The sequence below is a fragment of the Homarus americanus genome, unplaced genomic scaffold, assembly GCF_018991925.1.
Source record: "Homarus americanus isolate GMGI-L3 unplaced genomic scaffold, GMGI_Hamer_2.0 scaffold54443, whole genome shotgun sequence".
Classification (NCBI taxonomy): Eukaryota; Metazoa; Arthropoda; class Malacostraca; order Decapoda; family Nephropidae; genus Homarus; species Homarus americanus.
This window is the reverse complement of record NW_024750852.1, coordinates 6,387,881-6,405,502: the sequence shown is the minus strand read 5'-3', so window position 1 is coordinate 6,405,502 and position 17,622 is coordinate 6,387,881. Positions and strand designations below refer to the sequence as shown.

The window sequence follows — 17,622 nt, the reverse complement described above, 5'->3', positions numbered from 1 at the left end:
TACTGGAGAGAGAGAGAGAGAGAGAGAGAGAGAGAGCCAACCAGCTATAGTTCACGGGACGTCACTGTGAGAGGAAGATTTACAGATTGCTCCGGAGGGGGCTAGTTTATTGGGCACCCCCTTACATCCTGTGCAAGGTGAAGCGCAGAAGTGTTTACAGCGCCCAACTGGGAAGCATGCGGAGTTCATGCTGGCCTTTATGAAATGATATAAATTGACAGGAATTTTGTGTGTGTGTGTATCTCTCTTTTTGTCTGTGTATATGTGTACGTCTGTGTGTGTGTGTGTGTGTGTGTGACTGGATATAGTATCACCAGATAATAACAGTTATCATTCAGTGTTATCTAAGTGAACAAGATAACACAGACATCATTATACCTGGTAACTGCGCCTTTACCTCGTGGTGACTGATAAACATTGCGTCAGTTCCTCCTATTGTTGGTGATGAGGAGGATGTAATGAAGTGTTGTGGTGTAGGTCTTGTTATGTGTTATTTAGTGCCTTTGTTATTATTATTATTATCGCTAGTATTGCACTCGAGGGATGATGGGGGGAGACGTTGAGATGGTGTAGAAGAGAGGGGGGGTAGGGAGGGGGGGGATGATGACGCTCTTATTCTACCTCACGTAACTTCCCGTGATTCAATCTGACTCCTCCCACCGTTTGAGTGTGAGAGAGACTTACTGACCTTTCCTCCTCCTACACGGGTTGATGATTAATGTACAGTGACGTAATGCTTCTTTGTTAATTAAGCAACTTTTAAGAATTTGTAATGGTTATTGTCTTTAGTGTAATTGTAACGAGGTGAAAGATATTCTAAGCTGCGATGAATTACCTTCCTGACGGTGTAAAGGTAACTCAAGGATCCATGGGGTTTATATACATCTTCCCGGACCTGACTGATGGATGGTTCTTTACGTGCGACTTAACTCAACCAGTGACCCTTAACAACGAGGTAGTCAAGGTCGAGTCTCGGTGTAGCTTTATCCGCCATATTTGTGCCGTGTGAGATAGTTGTATTCACTCATACATCACCAGTTACGGGAAAATATAACTCACTAACCCTTGAGAATCCGTCTGTATATCATATCTTAAACGACTTAATCAAATACGTTCTTACAGCTTCAGTTAAGGGGTGGAAATTACGTTCGAACGCTTCAGAATCCGTCGGTAAGTCAGAAGCGTTCTCACAAGATTCAGTTTAAGAGAAAATTGACTTAAGAACCTTGATAAACCCGTGTCCTTGTGTTTATTGAAGGATATCATCAACACCCGGTCTGGTAGCGTCCTGAAGGTGACTCCGGGAGGTGGACTTGGTAACATAATGATGGGGATCGGTGGGGCGGCTTCCAGGACCCGTGGTGGAAGAGGAGGAGGTCCATTGTTCAGGGGTTGAGGACGGTGTTGCGGGAAGGTTACTGTCTTGTGTGTTGAAGACTGTTGGGTAATCTTCTCTCCTTGCTGCTTCCATCCCTCATTGCCCTCCTCCCCCCCCCTTACCTTTCCTCCGTCTCTTTGCCTCCGTCCCTCCTCCCTCCCTCCCTCACTTTCTTTTCCTCCCTCCCTCCTTCCTTCCTTCTTCCCCTTCCTCCTTTTCCTCCTCCCCTCTCCTTGTTTCCTTTCCTCCCTCTCCCCGCCTCTTTCTTTCCTCCCTCCCCGTAACACCCTCCCTCCCCCTGGTCACCTTCCTCACACCTTAACATAACCGTGTCGCTCTTATCTTACCCCCTACAGCTTCTCTCACTCCCTCTCACCACTGTCCTCACACCTCCCCCGTCTTCACCCCCCTCACCCCCTACCGTCACCCCATGTACAGGATCCTCCCGGGAGACTTACAGAAGGGCTTCTGGGCCTCGGATGACCCCACACTAGTATTGTTACGAGCTGAGGTGAAGGGGAGGGGTTGTGAGTTGTGGTGGGGATGAGTTGTGTGTCGTTGGTAGGAGTGGGGAGGGTTTGAGTTGGTGGAGAGAGGTTAGTGTGGTGGTGGTGGGGAGAATGTCGTGACTCTTGGGTCGTGATGTGGAGGGACTTGTTGGTTATGGTGGGGAGAAAGTAGTAGGTTGTGGTGTAGAGGAAGTAGTGTGTCGTGATGGGGAGGGGAAGCAGGTGAGAGAAGACACCTCACCCTTGGAGATAATACCCTCAAGTATTTACCTTTGCGAGTATCAACAATGAGTAGTACAATGTTTACTTAAGGCTGCGTTTATTTCTTTACAGGTTAGAAAAATCTTATAAGTGACAAATTGTGAATAACAGTGAAGATTACTCAAGTGTTGTGGTGATGTGACGTGAAATAAGTGGAGAGAAAAAGGTTGACGTTAGTACAGTGTATACCTCCAGGAGTCCCTATGTGGTAGTGTTGAGGGCCGAGGATCCCTGCTGAGGTGTAGAGGCAGGAGATGGGGAGTAGGCGGGAACACAGCGGCTCCGTGGCGGGTCCTCAGCGCCACGCCCACGCCAAGATGGACCACGAGCGTCGGAACCACGAGCTGCTGAAACGCCTCGCCTCGGATACCTCCACGGCTAAGACGGCCAAGAGTGTGTTGGGCGTCTCTATGTCCAAGTCCCTGACGGCGGAGCTGGAGAAGGGGCTGCAGGAAGAGTCGCCAGGTCAGGACCCTCGTGGTAGGACACGGGGACGGAAGAAGAGTGATATAGACGGGGCCCTCAAGTCTTTTCAGCGGCAGACCTCCAGCTCAGCCTTGAAGATGAACCATGTCGTCGGGGACAACATGCTGGAGGCGAGTCCCGTCAAAGGTAAGAGAGACCGCAGTCCTGTTAAAAACACCAGAAGGCGAGACTCTAGTCCCACGAAAACTTTGAATACTGGTAACAAGAACGACAAGAGAGGGAGCCTTCAGGCCTCTGAGAACACCAGACGCCCACATGTTTTTGAGCGACTCTCAAAGGTGGACTCGAACAAAAGCGTGGGCCGGGCGGACCATCCAGTCAGTAACAAGACTAGTGACCGCAGTACTATGAAGAGCGGCAGGAGGAGCCCCCAGGAGAAGAATAACAGCGGTGATAAGCATCAGAGCGGCCGTAAAATGGGTGTTAGCGATGCCTCGGTGAAACCCACACACCGGCGAAAGAGAGACATCAGCCCGGTGAAGAACGGTGAGGTTATCAGGAGGGACACACCCACCCGCCCCTCCATCATCAGCGGCGGTGGTCACAGACAGGAGAGTAACGAGGACGACAAGGATGATAAAGATTCCTCCACGGAGAAACAGGAGCAGGAAAACATCCCGGAAACTGTAGACAAGGACCGCGACGACCCCGTGTGTCGGGGTGGTGGGGACCTCTCACCCATGACGCCTTCTACAGAGTCGCCGCCAGGTCCTGCCACCCCCACACTTACGCCTTGCCAGGAGCGTGTTGGCAGAATGACGGGCTCCCCAGGACCTCCAGTGCAGGAGAGGTACAAACAGGCAGGAACCCTCACACCGGAGTCGCATCCTCCTTACTGCAAGATGGACGGTCGAACTACAGGCCAGAACACCTCCCCCCAGGCAGCGACCTACACCCCCACCAGGAGAGCATCTCAGCAGCTGACGACAGGTAGCGCTGGCAACCAGAAAGGTGATAAAATTTGTGAGACTCGTAATTCATCCACCAGTAGAGCAGGGAAGTGTAAGGAAGATCGTAAGATGATTCAAAAATCGCCAAACAAAGCACCTACGAAAATTGAACCGATAAAAAAGACCGTCAAGCAGGAGGTGAGGAAGAGTGGCAGCCCTCAAGGGTCACTTCAGCCGCCGTCTACTATGGCTGACACGCCCAAGATAAGAAATGAAACGAGACTCGTGACTGTACCATCAACGTCCGAGGTCATTCAGAAAGTTAGGGATCGGGTTAATGAAGGTAGACCCCAGGAGAAGGCGACCGTAGACGACGACGACAAAGACGTGTGTGAGGCAGATAAACTCGAGGACGAGGGCGAGTTCTACAAGATCAGTGTACAGACGCGGCTGGTGACCTACAACAACAGCACACTCGTCATCAAGAACACGTCAAAGAGTGAGGGTGTGGGCGAGAATGCAGGGAACAGTGACACTGAGACTGACTCATCAGGCTCACTGCCCGACCTTACCACCACCTTGCAAACCTCATCAGCTGAAGCAGCAGCTGTGGGCGTCACGGAGGCTGACGTTGAAGATGACATCCCCCACACCCACGCCCTCCCACATCCGACGGAGGCCCACCAGGAGGGGGGCGGTGCTGGTGAGTTTACCAGGACTCGTAGCGTCAGAAAAAAATTAGCTCAGTTTGTCAACAAGGGAAGGAGTTTCCTGTCCGACGTGTACAGCGCCACACAGAACAAACTGGAACAGTACACAAGAGCAGATTCTCCCAGCGGCAGCAGCTGGTCCTCGGAGGCTACAGGCGACCACCACCTGGCCCGGGATGACGCAGACAGCGGCTACTACAGCATTCCGCCGTCGTTAGTAGAGGTTAATCCCATCTGGGTGGAGGATCATGTCCAACGGGCTGCTTCATGGCTCCGAGATCATGGGTACTATAGCGGCCCCGTCACCACCCTGGCGCCCCCTGACGCCTCTGTGTTATATAATGGTCAGGAGAGGACCTTCATGGCACACTCCAGGAAGAAGGTTGGCGGCGCTGATTATATCACAAGGGATAGTGATGTTGGAGGGAAGGAGGAGGAGGAGGAGGATAATCAGGAAGAGGAGGGAGATGTGGGACAGAGTAAAGACACTGAGAGTGCTAATGTTGTAGTGGACGAAGAGTGGATCAAAAAGAACATCTTGTGTACGTGTAAGTGTAGACACAGGACAGCAACAAGTGATAAACAAGAGACAAGTGACCTAAATAACACGATAGAAACACAAGTGCCTTCCCTCACTGAGCCCCATCCCGTGTGTGTCGCTCCTGACCCCCAAACTAACGCGGAAAAAGTTAGTTGGGGCGAGAAGGACTCCCCTCTGAGAGAGAGCACCTCGAGGGAGAGTGACTTGGCTCAGGGAGAAAGCAGATGGCAAGAGAGTGGCTTGGAGGAGAAGGTGGAAGAGGAGGAGGAGGAGGAAGACATGTGCTACTGTTCGTGCCACGATGAAGAGGGTCGGGCACCTCCCCACCTGCCGCAGGAGGTACAGGAACTGCTAGATGCTGACCATGCCAGGTAGGTGCCACTCCTGCTTTCACCTGTCACTAACACCTCCCCCCAACCTTTCCCCTTAGGTGATTCTCCCCATCTCACCTCCCCACCTCATCTACCCACCTCACCTCCCCTACCTCATCTCCCCTACCTCATCTCCCACACCCCACCTCACCCCACCTCACCTTCCCTCGACTAACATTACCCGGAACAAGAAGCTACTCACTTAAGGTACTGACTTGAGAACCACATCTTGTCAACATTGTTATTATTATTAAACCCAGCAGATGTTTCCTTGCCTCGTGTTGTCAAGGTCTTGCTGGACGCTGCAGGAGACAACTTTTTCAGGAGCTTGTTGAAGGAGGTCACCTGTTGGTCGCTGTTTTAACAATTGGTACACGATGGTTTAACTCCATGAGGATATAGTGTAGATTAAACCACCGTCCTTAAAGAGTTATAGCTTAAACCATCGTCATTAAAGAGTTATAGGTTAGTTTAGCGTTATGGCGTTAGGTTAGGTTAACGTTGTGGCGTTAGGTTAGGAAATATCAGACCGCATTATAGAAATATTCCTTAAAAAATATTTTTGTCTACGCACACACACACACACACACACACCCAGAGCATAATGCAGTTCTGTACCGCTTATGTAAGGAGGCTGGCCAAATATACTGTTGGTAAGTAGGGAAGTTTATCAATACTTTGAGAGTTTCAATAGGTTAATTTGGTAAGGTCAGATTAGGTCAGGGTTAGGCTTGGTTAGGTTAGGTATTTACTGTAGGTTACATTAGGTCAGTTCAGATATTTTTAGGTTAGGTTAGGTTAGGTTAATGTTAGGTTAGGTTAGGTTAATGTTAGGTTAGGTTAGGTTAGGTTAGGTTAGGTTAGGTTTTCGGAGTTTAGTTGTTGATAATTAATTTATACTCAAACTTTTACAATGTTGCCGCCGAGTTTGACACTGTGTTGGTCAATTAAGCGATGATGGTGGTGAGGTGACACGCGGGGAAACACTGATGATGATGATGATTAAAGAGGGAAAGAGGGGTGGGGAAAGGAAAGGAGAGAGGGAGAGAGACCACTTGAGAGGGAAGAAAATGAGAGAGGAGGAGAGTGGGAGGGAGATAGAGAGAGGAGGAGAGTGGGAGGGAGATAGAGAGAGGAGGGAGTGGGAGAAGGGAAAGAAACGGAGGGAAGAGAGGGAGGGAAGGGGTAAGAAGAGGGAAGGAGACAGGAAAGGAAGGGGGTAAGAGAAGGGAAGGAGGGAGTAAGAGGAGGGAAGGAGACAGGGAGGGAGGGTCGCCAAATAAAGCTGTATTGTAGAAAGTGTGGCCACAGTCCCTCCGCCGACCCTCAGCTGATTACCATACCTGGCCACTATTTCTCTCTCACCTCTCACTTTGTCTCTCACCTCTCACTTTGTCTCTCACCTCTCACGTTGTCTCTCACCGGTGTCAAACAGATGTCTCGCTCGTGTCTCAATTGTGTTCGACTTAGTGTCTCGCTCCGCCTCTCACTTGTCAGATTTGTGTGTGTGTGTGTGTGTGTGTGTGTGTGTGTGTGTGTGTGTGTGTGTGTGTGTGTGTTATCATCACCCCCCCCCTCCCCAAGTCCTCGAATTAATTGGCCCCTTTGGAGACGAATAAATTAAATAAGTTTTGACTAATTACATCATTAGCATGGACAGCGTGGGGGCCAGATTGTTGACATGGCAAAGATTCAAGAGTTTTAGGGGGAAATTTGTCTTAATATCTCTCTCTCTTTCTCTGTCTGTCTTTGTCTGTCTGTCTGTCTGTCTGTCTGTCTGTCTGTCTCTCTGTCTCTTTAACGCTTGACAAACTGAAACGTTGTCACACAGTTGTATATATTTTTTATTCTTGTGTTAATATTTAGTTTGGGTTTTTGTCTTCCATCTCTCATTAAAGTCTTCAATGTGTGTGTGTGTGTGTGTGTGTGTGTGTGTGTGTGTGCGTGTGTGTTCTTCAGGAAAACCATCAAAATTATTATGTATTTCTTCTTCCTTTCTTTATTCTTGTGTTTATCATATTCTTCCATCTATATCTTCTCTCTTACTTCCTCTACACTTCATCCTAATGTCTTATTACTGTTCGTTAGAAATTCCTGATTATATGTTTTTTCGGGGGTTACAATTAGTGGCTGTTTTCGTGTTCCGGTAAAACTTTTATATCCTGATTTGCATATTCTTGAGTGTTTTTGTGTCTGGTGGTGGAGAAGATGTGATGATGGGGAAGAGGGAGAGAGGGAAGGGAAAGGTGAGGAGAGGTGAGAGGGATGAGGGAGGGGGAGGGGAGGTGAGGGAGGGATTGAGAGGAGGGGTGAAGGAAGGGAAGGGAAGGGTAGGGTAAAGAGAGGGAGGTAAGGAAGAGGGTGAGGGGGGTGAAAGCGTGGTGAGAAGGAAGGAAAGGATGAGGAGAGAGAAAGAGGGAAGACTCAAATAAGAAGAGGCTCTTGACACACACACACACACACACACACACACTGCCAATTAATAAAATTCCTCTTTAAAGAAAATGGGAACTTGGTAATAAAGTAAATATCTTTGTTGTCGTTTTCTGATTAAATAAAAAAAAATGTATTCGGGTATTTGACACTGGACGAAACATTACGAAAATTTAATCATATGTTGAAATCGTTGTTATTACTGTGATTTTTTTTTCGTCAATTTAGGTGAAACAAAAAGCAAAAAAAAAAATATCGTTCATACACTAAACAAAAACATTTAAACATTATGAAACTGTTTTTTTTTGTGTGTGTTTGTTTTGGTATATCTTTAGGCAGTAAAACAAACAAGTGTCTCTAAGTATCATTCAGTGAGTGTTTGTTCATACACTAGACCACAACATATTACGTAAGAGAAGTGTTTGTTTGTTTGTTTGTGTTTGTGTGTTTGTTTGTCTGACTTCATAGAGGGAACCAAGACTCCAAGCAACTCACCCAGGTAAAGGTCACCTGGGTGTGTTTGTGATGAGGAAGGACAGACAGACACAGAAAAACAGAGGACAGAGAGAGAGAGAAAGAAAGAAAAAGACATATAAACAGACAGAGAAATAGAGGGGAGCAGAGAGAGAGAGAGGAGACAGACAGAAAGAGAAAAAGACGAGAGAGGGAGAGAGAATGCGTGTCCTCTCTCTCTCTCTCTCTCTCTCTCTCTCACCTGTGACTCGTAGGGCAGCCAAGTATAGTCTCAGTTGGGTTTGAAGATAGACAACCTTGATAGTGTGGTGGAGGAATGTGGCAGTATCGTGCATTAGTGTGGTGGAGGAATGTGGCAGTTTCGTGCATTAGTGTGGTGGAGGAATGTGGCAGTATCGTGCATTAGTGTGGTGGAGGAATGTGGCAGTTTCGTGCATTAGTGTGGTGGAGGAATGTGGCAGTATCGTGCATTAGTGTGGTGTAATCAGGGAAGTTTCATACGTTAGTGAGGTGGACGCCGATAAGGAAGGGGAAATATGCGGAAGAATTAGGTCATAGAAGTTTATATTAGTAGCTGTCGTGACCATTCTGTACCGCCTCTGACCTATACCCGAGGCGAGAGAGAGAGAGAGAGAGAGGTCATTTATGAAAGTCTTAGGCCACGTTTGTGTCTGTCTGTCTGTCAGTCATTAGAAATTTGTATAGCCAACTCGCTCGTCAGTTTTCAAAAGGATTCTCTGGGAACCTTGGCACAAATGGTGTATCTGAATTGGATATTTGCCAAGATGGGTCCGCCTAGATGACTCTCCCTCCGCCTGTTCGCCCATTCCCTCACCCGCCCATTCCCCCACCCGCCCGTTCATCCGCCCGCCCACCCCACCTTTAGGAGGCCGTTGGGACATTCCTACTCTCAGATGAATGTCGTTAAGTCAGTGTTCGTTGCGCTTTAGATATTAGTAACTAGTTAATATGCAGTGTGTGTGTGTGTGTGTGTGTGTGTGTGTGTGTGTGTGTGTGTGTGTGTGTGTGGTTCTAGGGGAGGGAGGAGGGGTAAGGGGCAGGACATCGTCAGGGTAGTGTTGCAGGTCAGGCCCTTGCTCATCACCAGGGGTCTTCCTCCCCTTCCCTCTCCTCCCTTCACCCTCCGTCCTCCTCCCTCCCTCCTCCTCCTCTCTCCTCCCTCCTCTCCCTCTTCCTCCCTCCCCCCTCTTCTCTAAACTCACACTCGCCTTCCCTAATCCTTCTCTATTTTATCCTACTCAACCTAGCCCTACCATCTTGCCTTAGTGTGTCGGGTAGTCAGTCATGTTGGTCTTGCTAGAGTCGTCACGCTGTACACCCATGACTTACCACTATGTTGACCCCTGACCCCGTCCCCGCCACCATGACTTCCACACGCCTCCCACGCCCCTTGCCCTCCTCCACTCGTCACTAGACCCTCCACACGCCTCCCACGCCCCTTGCCCTTCTCCACCAGTCACTAGACCCTCCACACGCCGCCTCCACTAGTCACTAGACCCTCCACACGCCTCCTCCACTCGTCACTAGACCCTCCACACGCCTCCCACGCCACCTATACCAGCCACTAGAACCCTCGTGTGCTGCAATCTCCACAATACATAGTTTGAACCCTCATGCCTTCCTTACAGTGAAGATTGACCCAAGAATGTGACTGATTCATTGTAAATTGAGGTAACAGGGTGATTGAGTGCGCTCTTAGGGGGAGGGGAGGTACCTGTCAACCTCTCGTCAGGGCAACAGTGAACTTGATACAGTGGGTAATGTCACGCACGTCTGCCTGAGAGAAGGTGCTGAGGACCAAGTAAAACATATGACTTACAGTGTAATCCTCCCCCCCCCCCAAAAGTATCGTTACCCACCCCATGGAATTGATGTGGTTGGGGGTTTTATGAGCTGTGTCAGTCCACGAATTTGGGAACAGTTGGTACAGTCGACCACAGGTATTGGTGTACACTATTATCTGTTATGTGGATCAAATTATCCTGTAACATTGCCATAATTTCAGAATGACTAGTAATTTCAGTTTTATTAATACAGATATTTTATATAAATACCTGTGTTGTTTATATATGAATACTTCCAAGCAGGTATACCAACATATTACGATGTATTGGGGAATATTATCAGAGCCTTTCGTCCAGCTTTTTGGGGGAGAACTGTACACGAGGGAAGGGAGGTATTGGTCACTGGCCGCCTTAAGCCTTACCCGATAAAAATGTCCCCTTGCCTGACTCGCCTGAAGATTAACCCCAGATTTTTTCACCTTAAGATAAACCGAAGCTAACCTAACCTGATCCGCTAAACTAACCTGCCCTAACCTAACCTGAGTCTACCCTTACCAAACCCCCTCCCCCCAGGTAACGTTAGGGTGTTAAATAAGCTAGGAAGGTTATTCTTCATGTGATATCCCTACCTCCTTCAAGACAAACTTTATCAGTCAGGTCAGGAAAGAACGCCATTGAGGTGAATAAAACGCATCCAAAATGATAGGGAAAGTGGAAATTGGCCACTACTGTGTCACTAACTCACCCCACCAGTGTTGTGTGGTCACCTCAAGACACTACTACCACTACTGTGTCACTAACTCACCCCACCAGTGTTGTGTGGTCACCTCAAGACACTACTACCACTACTGTGTCACTAACTCACCCCACCAGTGTTGTGTGGTCACCTCAAGACACTACTACCACTACTGTGTCACTAACTCACCCCACCAGTGTTGTGTGGTCACCTCAAGACACTACTACCACTACTGTGTCACTACTAACTCACCCCACCAGTGTTGTGTGGTCACCTCAAGACACTACTACCACTACTGTGTCACTAACTCACCCCACCAGTGTTGTGTGGTCACCTCAAGACACAGGAAGGTTTTATTATGTCATGAACCCCGAGTTAGAGGCCGGAGATACAACAGGGAACGTGTCGTGGTGTTTATCAGACGCCATTTAGAAAACTTTGTGGATGGGGTTTGACCACAGCGACACAAAGAGCCGAGTGCCTTAACTTTTTAACGCTATACCAGGTTTGTTTGTGTTGTACCGTGAGCCGATAGTCTTACCTTCATCTTACGACACAGGAAGGGTTAAAAAGCCTCCATCCAACCCATTATGTTATGGGATCACCTGAAGAATCTCTTCCCCAGCTTATTTCATCTAAAGATTAACCAAACCTAACCTAACCTAACCACCCCCAATAGTGTTAGGGTGACCCGTGTTATGCTCTGACGTATAGATCTTGTCTGTGATGGTGAATGTTTCTCTTATATGTATCAGATCCTCCACCACGTTCCTCGAGGCTTCCACAGCTGCGTCATTCAGGAATCCTCAAGCGTGTAGGATATCGTACAGGATGTTGTGGTCCAGTATAATAACTCAAGGGCGGGAAGGGAGACACAACCCAGGTTCGCAGGAGGACTCGGATGGTGATCGCTTTCCCAAACTGAAGATTGAAATAGAAAAACAAAAATAACACACAATTGCCTGACATGACACGCAAATCTGAGATGACTGATATGACATCCAGAAGAGGTACTGAAGCTTAACTATAAATAGATGGTTGCGTCCTGGTGTTTATATTTACGAAACAAAGAAGAAAATGTACGAGTTTTTTTTATGTAAATTTAGCCTAAAATTCTGGAATGTGTGAGGGGGAGTCGTCTTAAATCGTGTTGGTTGCTGGGGTGATGTGATGTCCTTTACTGTTTGGGAAACTTTAGGATTATCATGGTGGGGGTGGGGGAAGTTTCCGCCAGGATACTGATTGACCACAGGATGTTGTGGTCTCCTGTGATATTAGAAGGACGTGAGGAAGGCCAAGATGCTTCGTCAGGATTTTTATTTGTCACAGGATGTGGTGGTTTCTTGTGATGCTGGAAGGACGTGAACAAGACCCGGGTGCTTCAGGAGGTCTTCGTCTCTGTGTGTGTGTGTGTGTGTGTGTGTGTGTGTGTGTGTGTGTGTGTGTGTGTGTGTGTGTGTGTGAAGGTCGCTGGGGAAGTAAGTATTGATCACCTGTTGTAAAACCGGCAGCAGCAGCAGCAGCAAGGTCAGCCGAGGGAATCTTGTTTGTACTGTACAGAAGGCCTGGGGGCGCGCGCGCGTGTGTGTGTATATGTGGGTGTGTGTGATGTGTGGGCGTATGAATGTGGGTGTGTGTGTATACCGAGAGAGGGAGGAGCAGTTTGGTTATCAATGTGCTTACACCATACTGCCCACGCCTCCCACGCCACCAACTGGATCGAATGAGGGCGTGGAGAGAGAGAGAGAGAGACGAATAGAAGTGAAAGGGGAAACAGTGATTGAGAAATAAATTGAATGAAGGAAGACTGACTTCATCTATCTCCGCAGGCTCGGGTGTTCTAGTAGACCCTGGCCTAACCTAAAACTAAACTAAACCTGACATTAACCTAACCTGAACTGACCTAATCTAACCTAACTTTACCATAAGCACTGGGGCCTAGGTTAAGTTAAATTAGGTTAGGTCATGTTAAGTTAAGCTTCGTTACTTTACGGCCTGTTAGGACTGGGCCACTAAGAGGTGGGGGAGGGGAGGGAGGTAAGAGTATCACTTTATTTTCAAGATAAACTTACCGTGTCTTAAAGAATTACTGAAGGTCTATTAAAGTTTACCTGAGGTGAACTTGTGTGTATTTAAGGGAATTCTAAACTTTTATTGGATTACCTAAAGAATCACCACCTCAGCTTATTTCACCTAAAGATTAACCTAACCTAACCTAACCTAACCTACGTCCGTGTTGTTGTGTGCGTCCGTGTTGTGTACGTCGTGTTGTGTACGTTCTTGTTATGTATGTGTACGTTTGGTTTGTGCATGTGTAGAGGTACCCTTGGTGTGTGTGTGTGTGTTTGTGTGTGTGTGTATCAGGGTGAGTGACGGCCCCTCCACACTTGCACTCACAGCTCACCGCCACGCTTGTCACTCTAATGTCGAGGTGTGTCAAGTGTTCATATGTCGGTGTTACTCTTAACTTAATTCAACAGCTGGTCTACACACACACTCTCTCTCTCTCTCTTATTAGGTTAGTTTAAGTAGTGGAGTAATGTTATCTCACTCACAGCAGCTTGTACCAGTTGACTGAGAAGAAGAGAACCATCTGATGACTTTGTTGGCTCTCCTCGGTCTCATTGTTTACCAGTGTTTGTTTACTCGCACTGTCTACGTACATTGTGTGTTTACATTGTCTATACACATACTAAATTAATGTTAGCTTCTACTATGACGATTTCACTTAATAAACCTGAACCAAAGTGTAACTATAGTGGGACTGTATGGCGGCTTAGGCAGGAAGGTCATGTTGTCTGGCTTCCTCCTCTGTCTTCCTGCTGCTGTTGTTGTGGTGCTTCTTGTACAGTAGTGGCTAAGTTTACTCTCCTCATAACCCGCCTTTACTGACCTAATTGATGGTGTATTGTCAGTTGATGGGGATTTTCTTCAGGTATAACGGAAACCTGTGTTATGTTCTTGATCGTTCTTTTGTTTTTTATGCGTTAATTTTGTTGTTTGTTGTTATTGTTGATCATTCTTGTTTAGCATGTTATGTGTGTGTGTGTGTGTGTGTGTGCGTGTGTGTGTGTGTGCTCAGGCAATGGACCCTAGTTCTTACCCGGTAACGGCAATTAATAATTAAGGCGCGTGCCAAGCGACGACCAACGGCGCAAGTCTAAAGTTGGCGTGTCACTCCGGCGTGAGGTAGACGCTGCTGGGGAGATTCTCGTTGGTGACTAAGTCGTTAACACCTGTCAGTTGGCGCCCAGGTAGCTTGTTAGTGTCGGGAATTACCCACGCGTCACCTGGTTATACCTCGCCCCGTCTCTTAGTATTTATTTCCTGCGTAAATGTTTCCCGGAAAAACCCTCAGTGTACGATCATCATTTGTTTTGTTGTTCTTGGAGAATTGCTATTACCGATCGTCATATCTTGCTAGTCTTCATCATTCGTCTAATATAATAATCATTCCTCATAATGCTTTCTGTTTTTACACTTGACCATTTATCTTAGCGATCATATTTTTTTTTACAGTCGTTCGTCATTAGTTGATATATTATAATGGATGCCTTTCCTTATATTAACCGATTCCTTTGTTTATAGTATTAGATTCTCTTATGTACGCCAATATTAATGGATTCTCTGGTTTATTTCAACTGATATCTTCGTCATTTTAATGGATGCTCTAATTTACCGTATTTATTTGTTTATTTACTACAGCTGTTTTTATTTACTCTTAATTACGAGTTAGAGCAACAGAGGGGGGTGGGGCGGGGCAGGTGGGCAGGGGCGGGGCAGTACGGGTGGAGTAGTCTCGGGGCTTCAGGTATTGGACGCTTCTTATTGATTTGTTTACCTGCTGGACCTATTGATCCTGAGGTAGGAAAGGAGGGAGGGATGGGCTAGAAGGGGGGGGGAGGAGGGTGTGGACGAGCTCGGGGTGTCGCCAAGGAAGAAGTTTGGGGGGTGAGGATTGATGGGGTGGAAAGGATTTGGAATAGGAATGAGAGAGAGGAATGTGGGAGATGAAGGAAGGGGGTGATAAAGACGAGGAAGAGAAAAAAGTTAAAGCGAGAGAGTACAAAGGAATAAAGTAAATCAATGTTAAAATCCCAATCCCACTTTGCCTACACGACGCTCAGGTAGATGCCAGGTATTATTAAGTGTGTCGAGGGAATCTTATCCACAGCTGTACAAAAATAATAAAGGTGTTTGAATCTTACTAATCACTTGAGATTTAACATGACTGGTAATTCCTTCCCTCTCCCTTTGCAACAACAACACATCCCTACTACTATTACTTCTACTGCTTCTACTACTACTACTACTACATAACACTACAGCTACGGGCTTTCCTCAGTCGCTGGTGATCTCGTTTACTACTTCGTCAGGTTGCGGCTCGTGACGTTAATGAGGTTTCAACACCAATGTTACCTGTCCGCTAAACTCCACCCATATATTACTTCCCTTAGCAACCGTTACCTTTCTTAGACGTTGATTGGGGGCTGGTTGCTAAGTGTGTGTGTGTGTGTGTGTGTGTGTGTGTGTGTGTGTGTGTGTGTGTGTGTGTGTGTCAGTACATAGCAACACGCTGAGCCAGAAATCCATACAGAAGAGTTAGAATATTGATGACGTGAGGGAGGGGAATAAGAGAGGAAGAGAGTAGGGGGAGATAGAAGTGTAGAGAGAGAGAGAGAGAAGAGTAAAGAAGTGGGGGAAGGGGAAGTGGTGATGAGGAAATAGAGATAAAGGAAAGATAAGACTGAAAGGTGATGATGTAGGAATAAAAGTGAAATAAGAAGAAACAAAAATGACCTTTCTTAAGAAGGGGACATAAGGGGCAAGAAGAAGAAATATAATGAAGAGTGTGGATAGGAGAAACACGGAGGAGGGGGAGGAGGTGGTGAGTGAAGCAGCCCAAATTAGTCATAGTGAAGTAAATATGTGGGAGGTCGATCCTGGTTCCTTGTAGTAGTGATGGTGGTGGTTAATGGTGCTTAATTGTGGTGATAGTGGTTATGGTGGTAGTAAAGATGTCAGTGTAGATGGTGTCAGTGTAGTTGTGTTGTGTTTGGTGCGTGTCGGTAGCCAAGGTCGACGTGTGACTGAAGGTTGCGTGTTTGTCCACCGACTAACCCAGGGCGTGTACCTCCCCTAAGGTCACTGGCCCCCACACACCCTAGTGATGGTGTGTAGTAGTAGTAGTAGTAGTAGTAGTAGTAGTAGTAGTAGTAGTAGTAGTAGTAGTAGTAGTAGTAGTAGTGTGGACGTCAGTTGCTCGAGGATTCTTGACGCAGGGACAGAGAGCCTTCTTTGACATTAGGATTTCGACCCCATGGCTGCATGTCACCGTAACCTAGCTCTCGATGCTGTACACAGGAGGAACGAGAATGACAAGATCGGGGAATATGGGGAGAGAATTCAGAGTGTTGATCAAGGCAGCTTCACTTCTCTGGTGTTCACAACCTCTGGCGGATGGGACCAAGTGCAAGATGTTCCTATGCAAGACTGGCCGAGGTGTTATCCGAGCAGAAGCAGCAGCCCAAAAGTTACGTTGCAGCCTGGTTGAGTTGTCGACTGTCCTCTCTGCTTAGGACTCCATTGCCTTGGCTCAGGGAACGAGATTTTCGGCCCCACAACCAACAACTGTCGTAGATATTGACTTTGAGACAACAGTCACCGAATGCCGCTTAGATCTGCGGCTCAACTAACTCAACACAGCCAGGGTAGCTACTTATGTATTAGGATATTTAATTTTAAGGTAATAAAATGGCGGCGAAAGTGTGGCTTTTTGGGGGAGGCTGGAGGCCAAATAAAAAAAGGTGGTAATAGTAGTAGTAGTAGTACGGGTAGTAGTGGTAGTACGGGTAGTAGTGGTAGTATAGGTATTAGAAGCAGTAGAATGAGTAGTAGTAGGAGTAGTAATAGCAATAGTAGGAGTAGTAGCCCCCTCCAGTGTTACACGAGGAAGATATCCTTTAGGTCTTCATCAATATTCCTCTTTCGCTGAGCCAGACGAGGAGTGTCTGTTGGGCCAGGGAGAATTATGTTGATTCTGAAAGTTTATGGGAAAATCTCGGTTCTGGGACAATCTTTTTTTAGTTTACAGGTACAATAATTCCCAGGTGGTGACGGTATCATACAGGTGGTGCACTGCCTTAACCTAGATACAACAGATTTACCTGAGATTTGATGATTGTGGTCGTGTTACAAATACTGGTGTTGGGTGACAGGTGAGCCAGGGAGGTCGTGTGGGCCGGGGGTTGGTGCGTGACGAGTATGTCCCTCACACTGCCATCACGTGACTGTGTGTGTGATAGGGAAAGATAGGTAGAGTTGATAGACAGATACACAGAGGAAAGATTGGTAGACAGAAAAGAAAAACAGATAGATAGACAGACATAAAGGTAATGTTTTCCTTCGTAAATTTTATACGAATTATGTCAACGCTGTGTAAGTGTGGTTTATGTGCGTATTGCCAGTACTGTGTATGTGTGTACGTACTTGTTGACTGTTTAAGTGTGTACGTGCTTGGAGACTGTAAGTGTATAGATGTGTGGGGACTATGTAAGTGTACAGAGGTTAAGAAAAGTGAACCGGTTTGTACACGGGAACTCGACCTCTTGCTGAGTACATTTGACACCTTAACCTCAGCCTGTACACGTGTCATATTGCGGTGTACACGTGGTCTCTACTCTTAAACATGTGACTGTAACGGTAGGACATGATAAGGAGGAGGAAAAAGAAAAAGAAGGAAGAGGAAAGAAGAAGGGGACGAAAGATAGAAACGAAAGGGGGGGAAGAGGAGAAAAGGAAAGGAGGGAGAGGGGAAAAGAGGAAGGGAAGAGGAGGAAAGGAAGGGAGAAGGAGAAGAAGAGGAAAGGAAGAGAGGAAAAAGACAGGAGAAGGAGACGAAGAAGACAGAAAAGAGGAGAGTGGGAGGGGAGGAAGATGAGGAGGGGGCCAACACCGTCACCCGTGTAGCGTGTTATTTTACTCTATGTTAATTTGAAAGCGACACGTGAGTTAGTTAATTACTTAAG

General features: G+C 47.1%; 1 protein-coding gene across 5 annotated transcripts in view; it reads left to right on the top strand.

The window, feature by feature from the left end:
- Positions 1 to 17,622, top strand: part of LOC121854314 — a 66,131-nt gene that overhangs the window by 15,792 nt on the left and 32,717 nt on the right. For all 5 annotated transcript variants that reach the window (XM_042348910.1, XM_042348906.1, XM_042348909.1 and 2 more), the window contains exon 2: positions 2,221 to 5,146. In XM_042348910.1, the coding sequence (XP_042204844.1) occupies positions 2,403 to 5,146 (2,744 nt within the window). In that variant the 5' untranslated portion in view covers positions 2,221 to 2,402. The remainder of the gene's footprint in view (positions 1 to 2,220; positions 5,147 to 17,622) is intronic.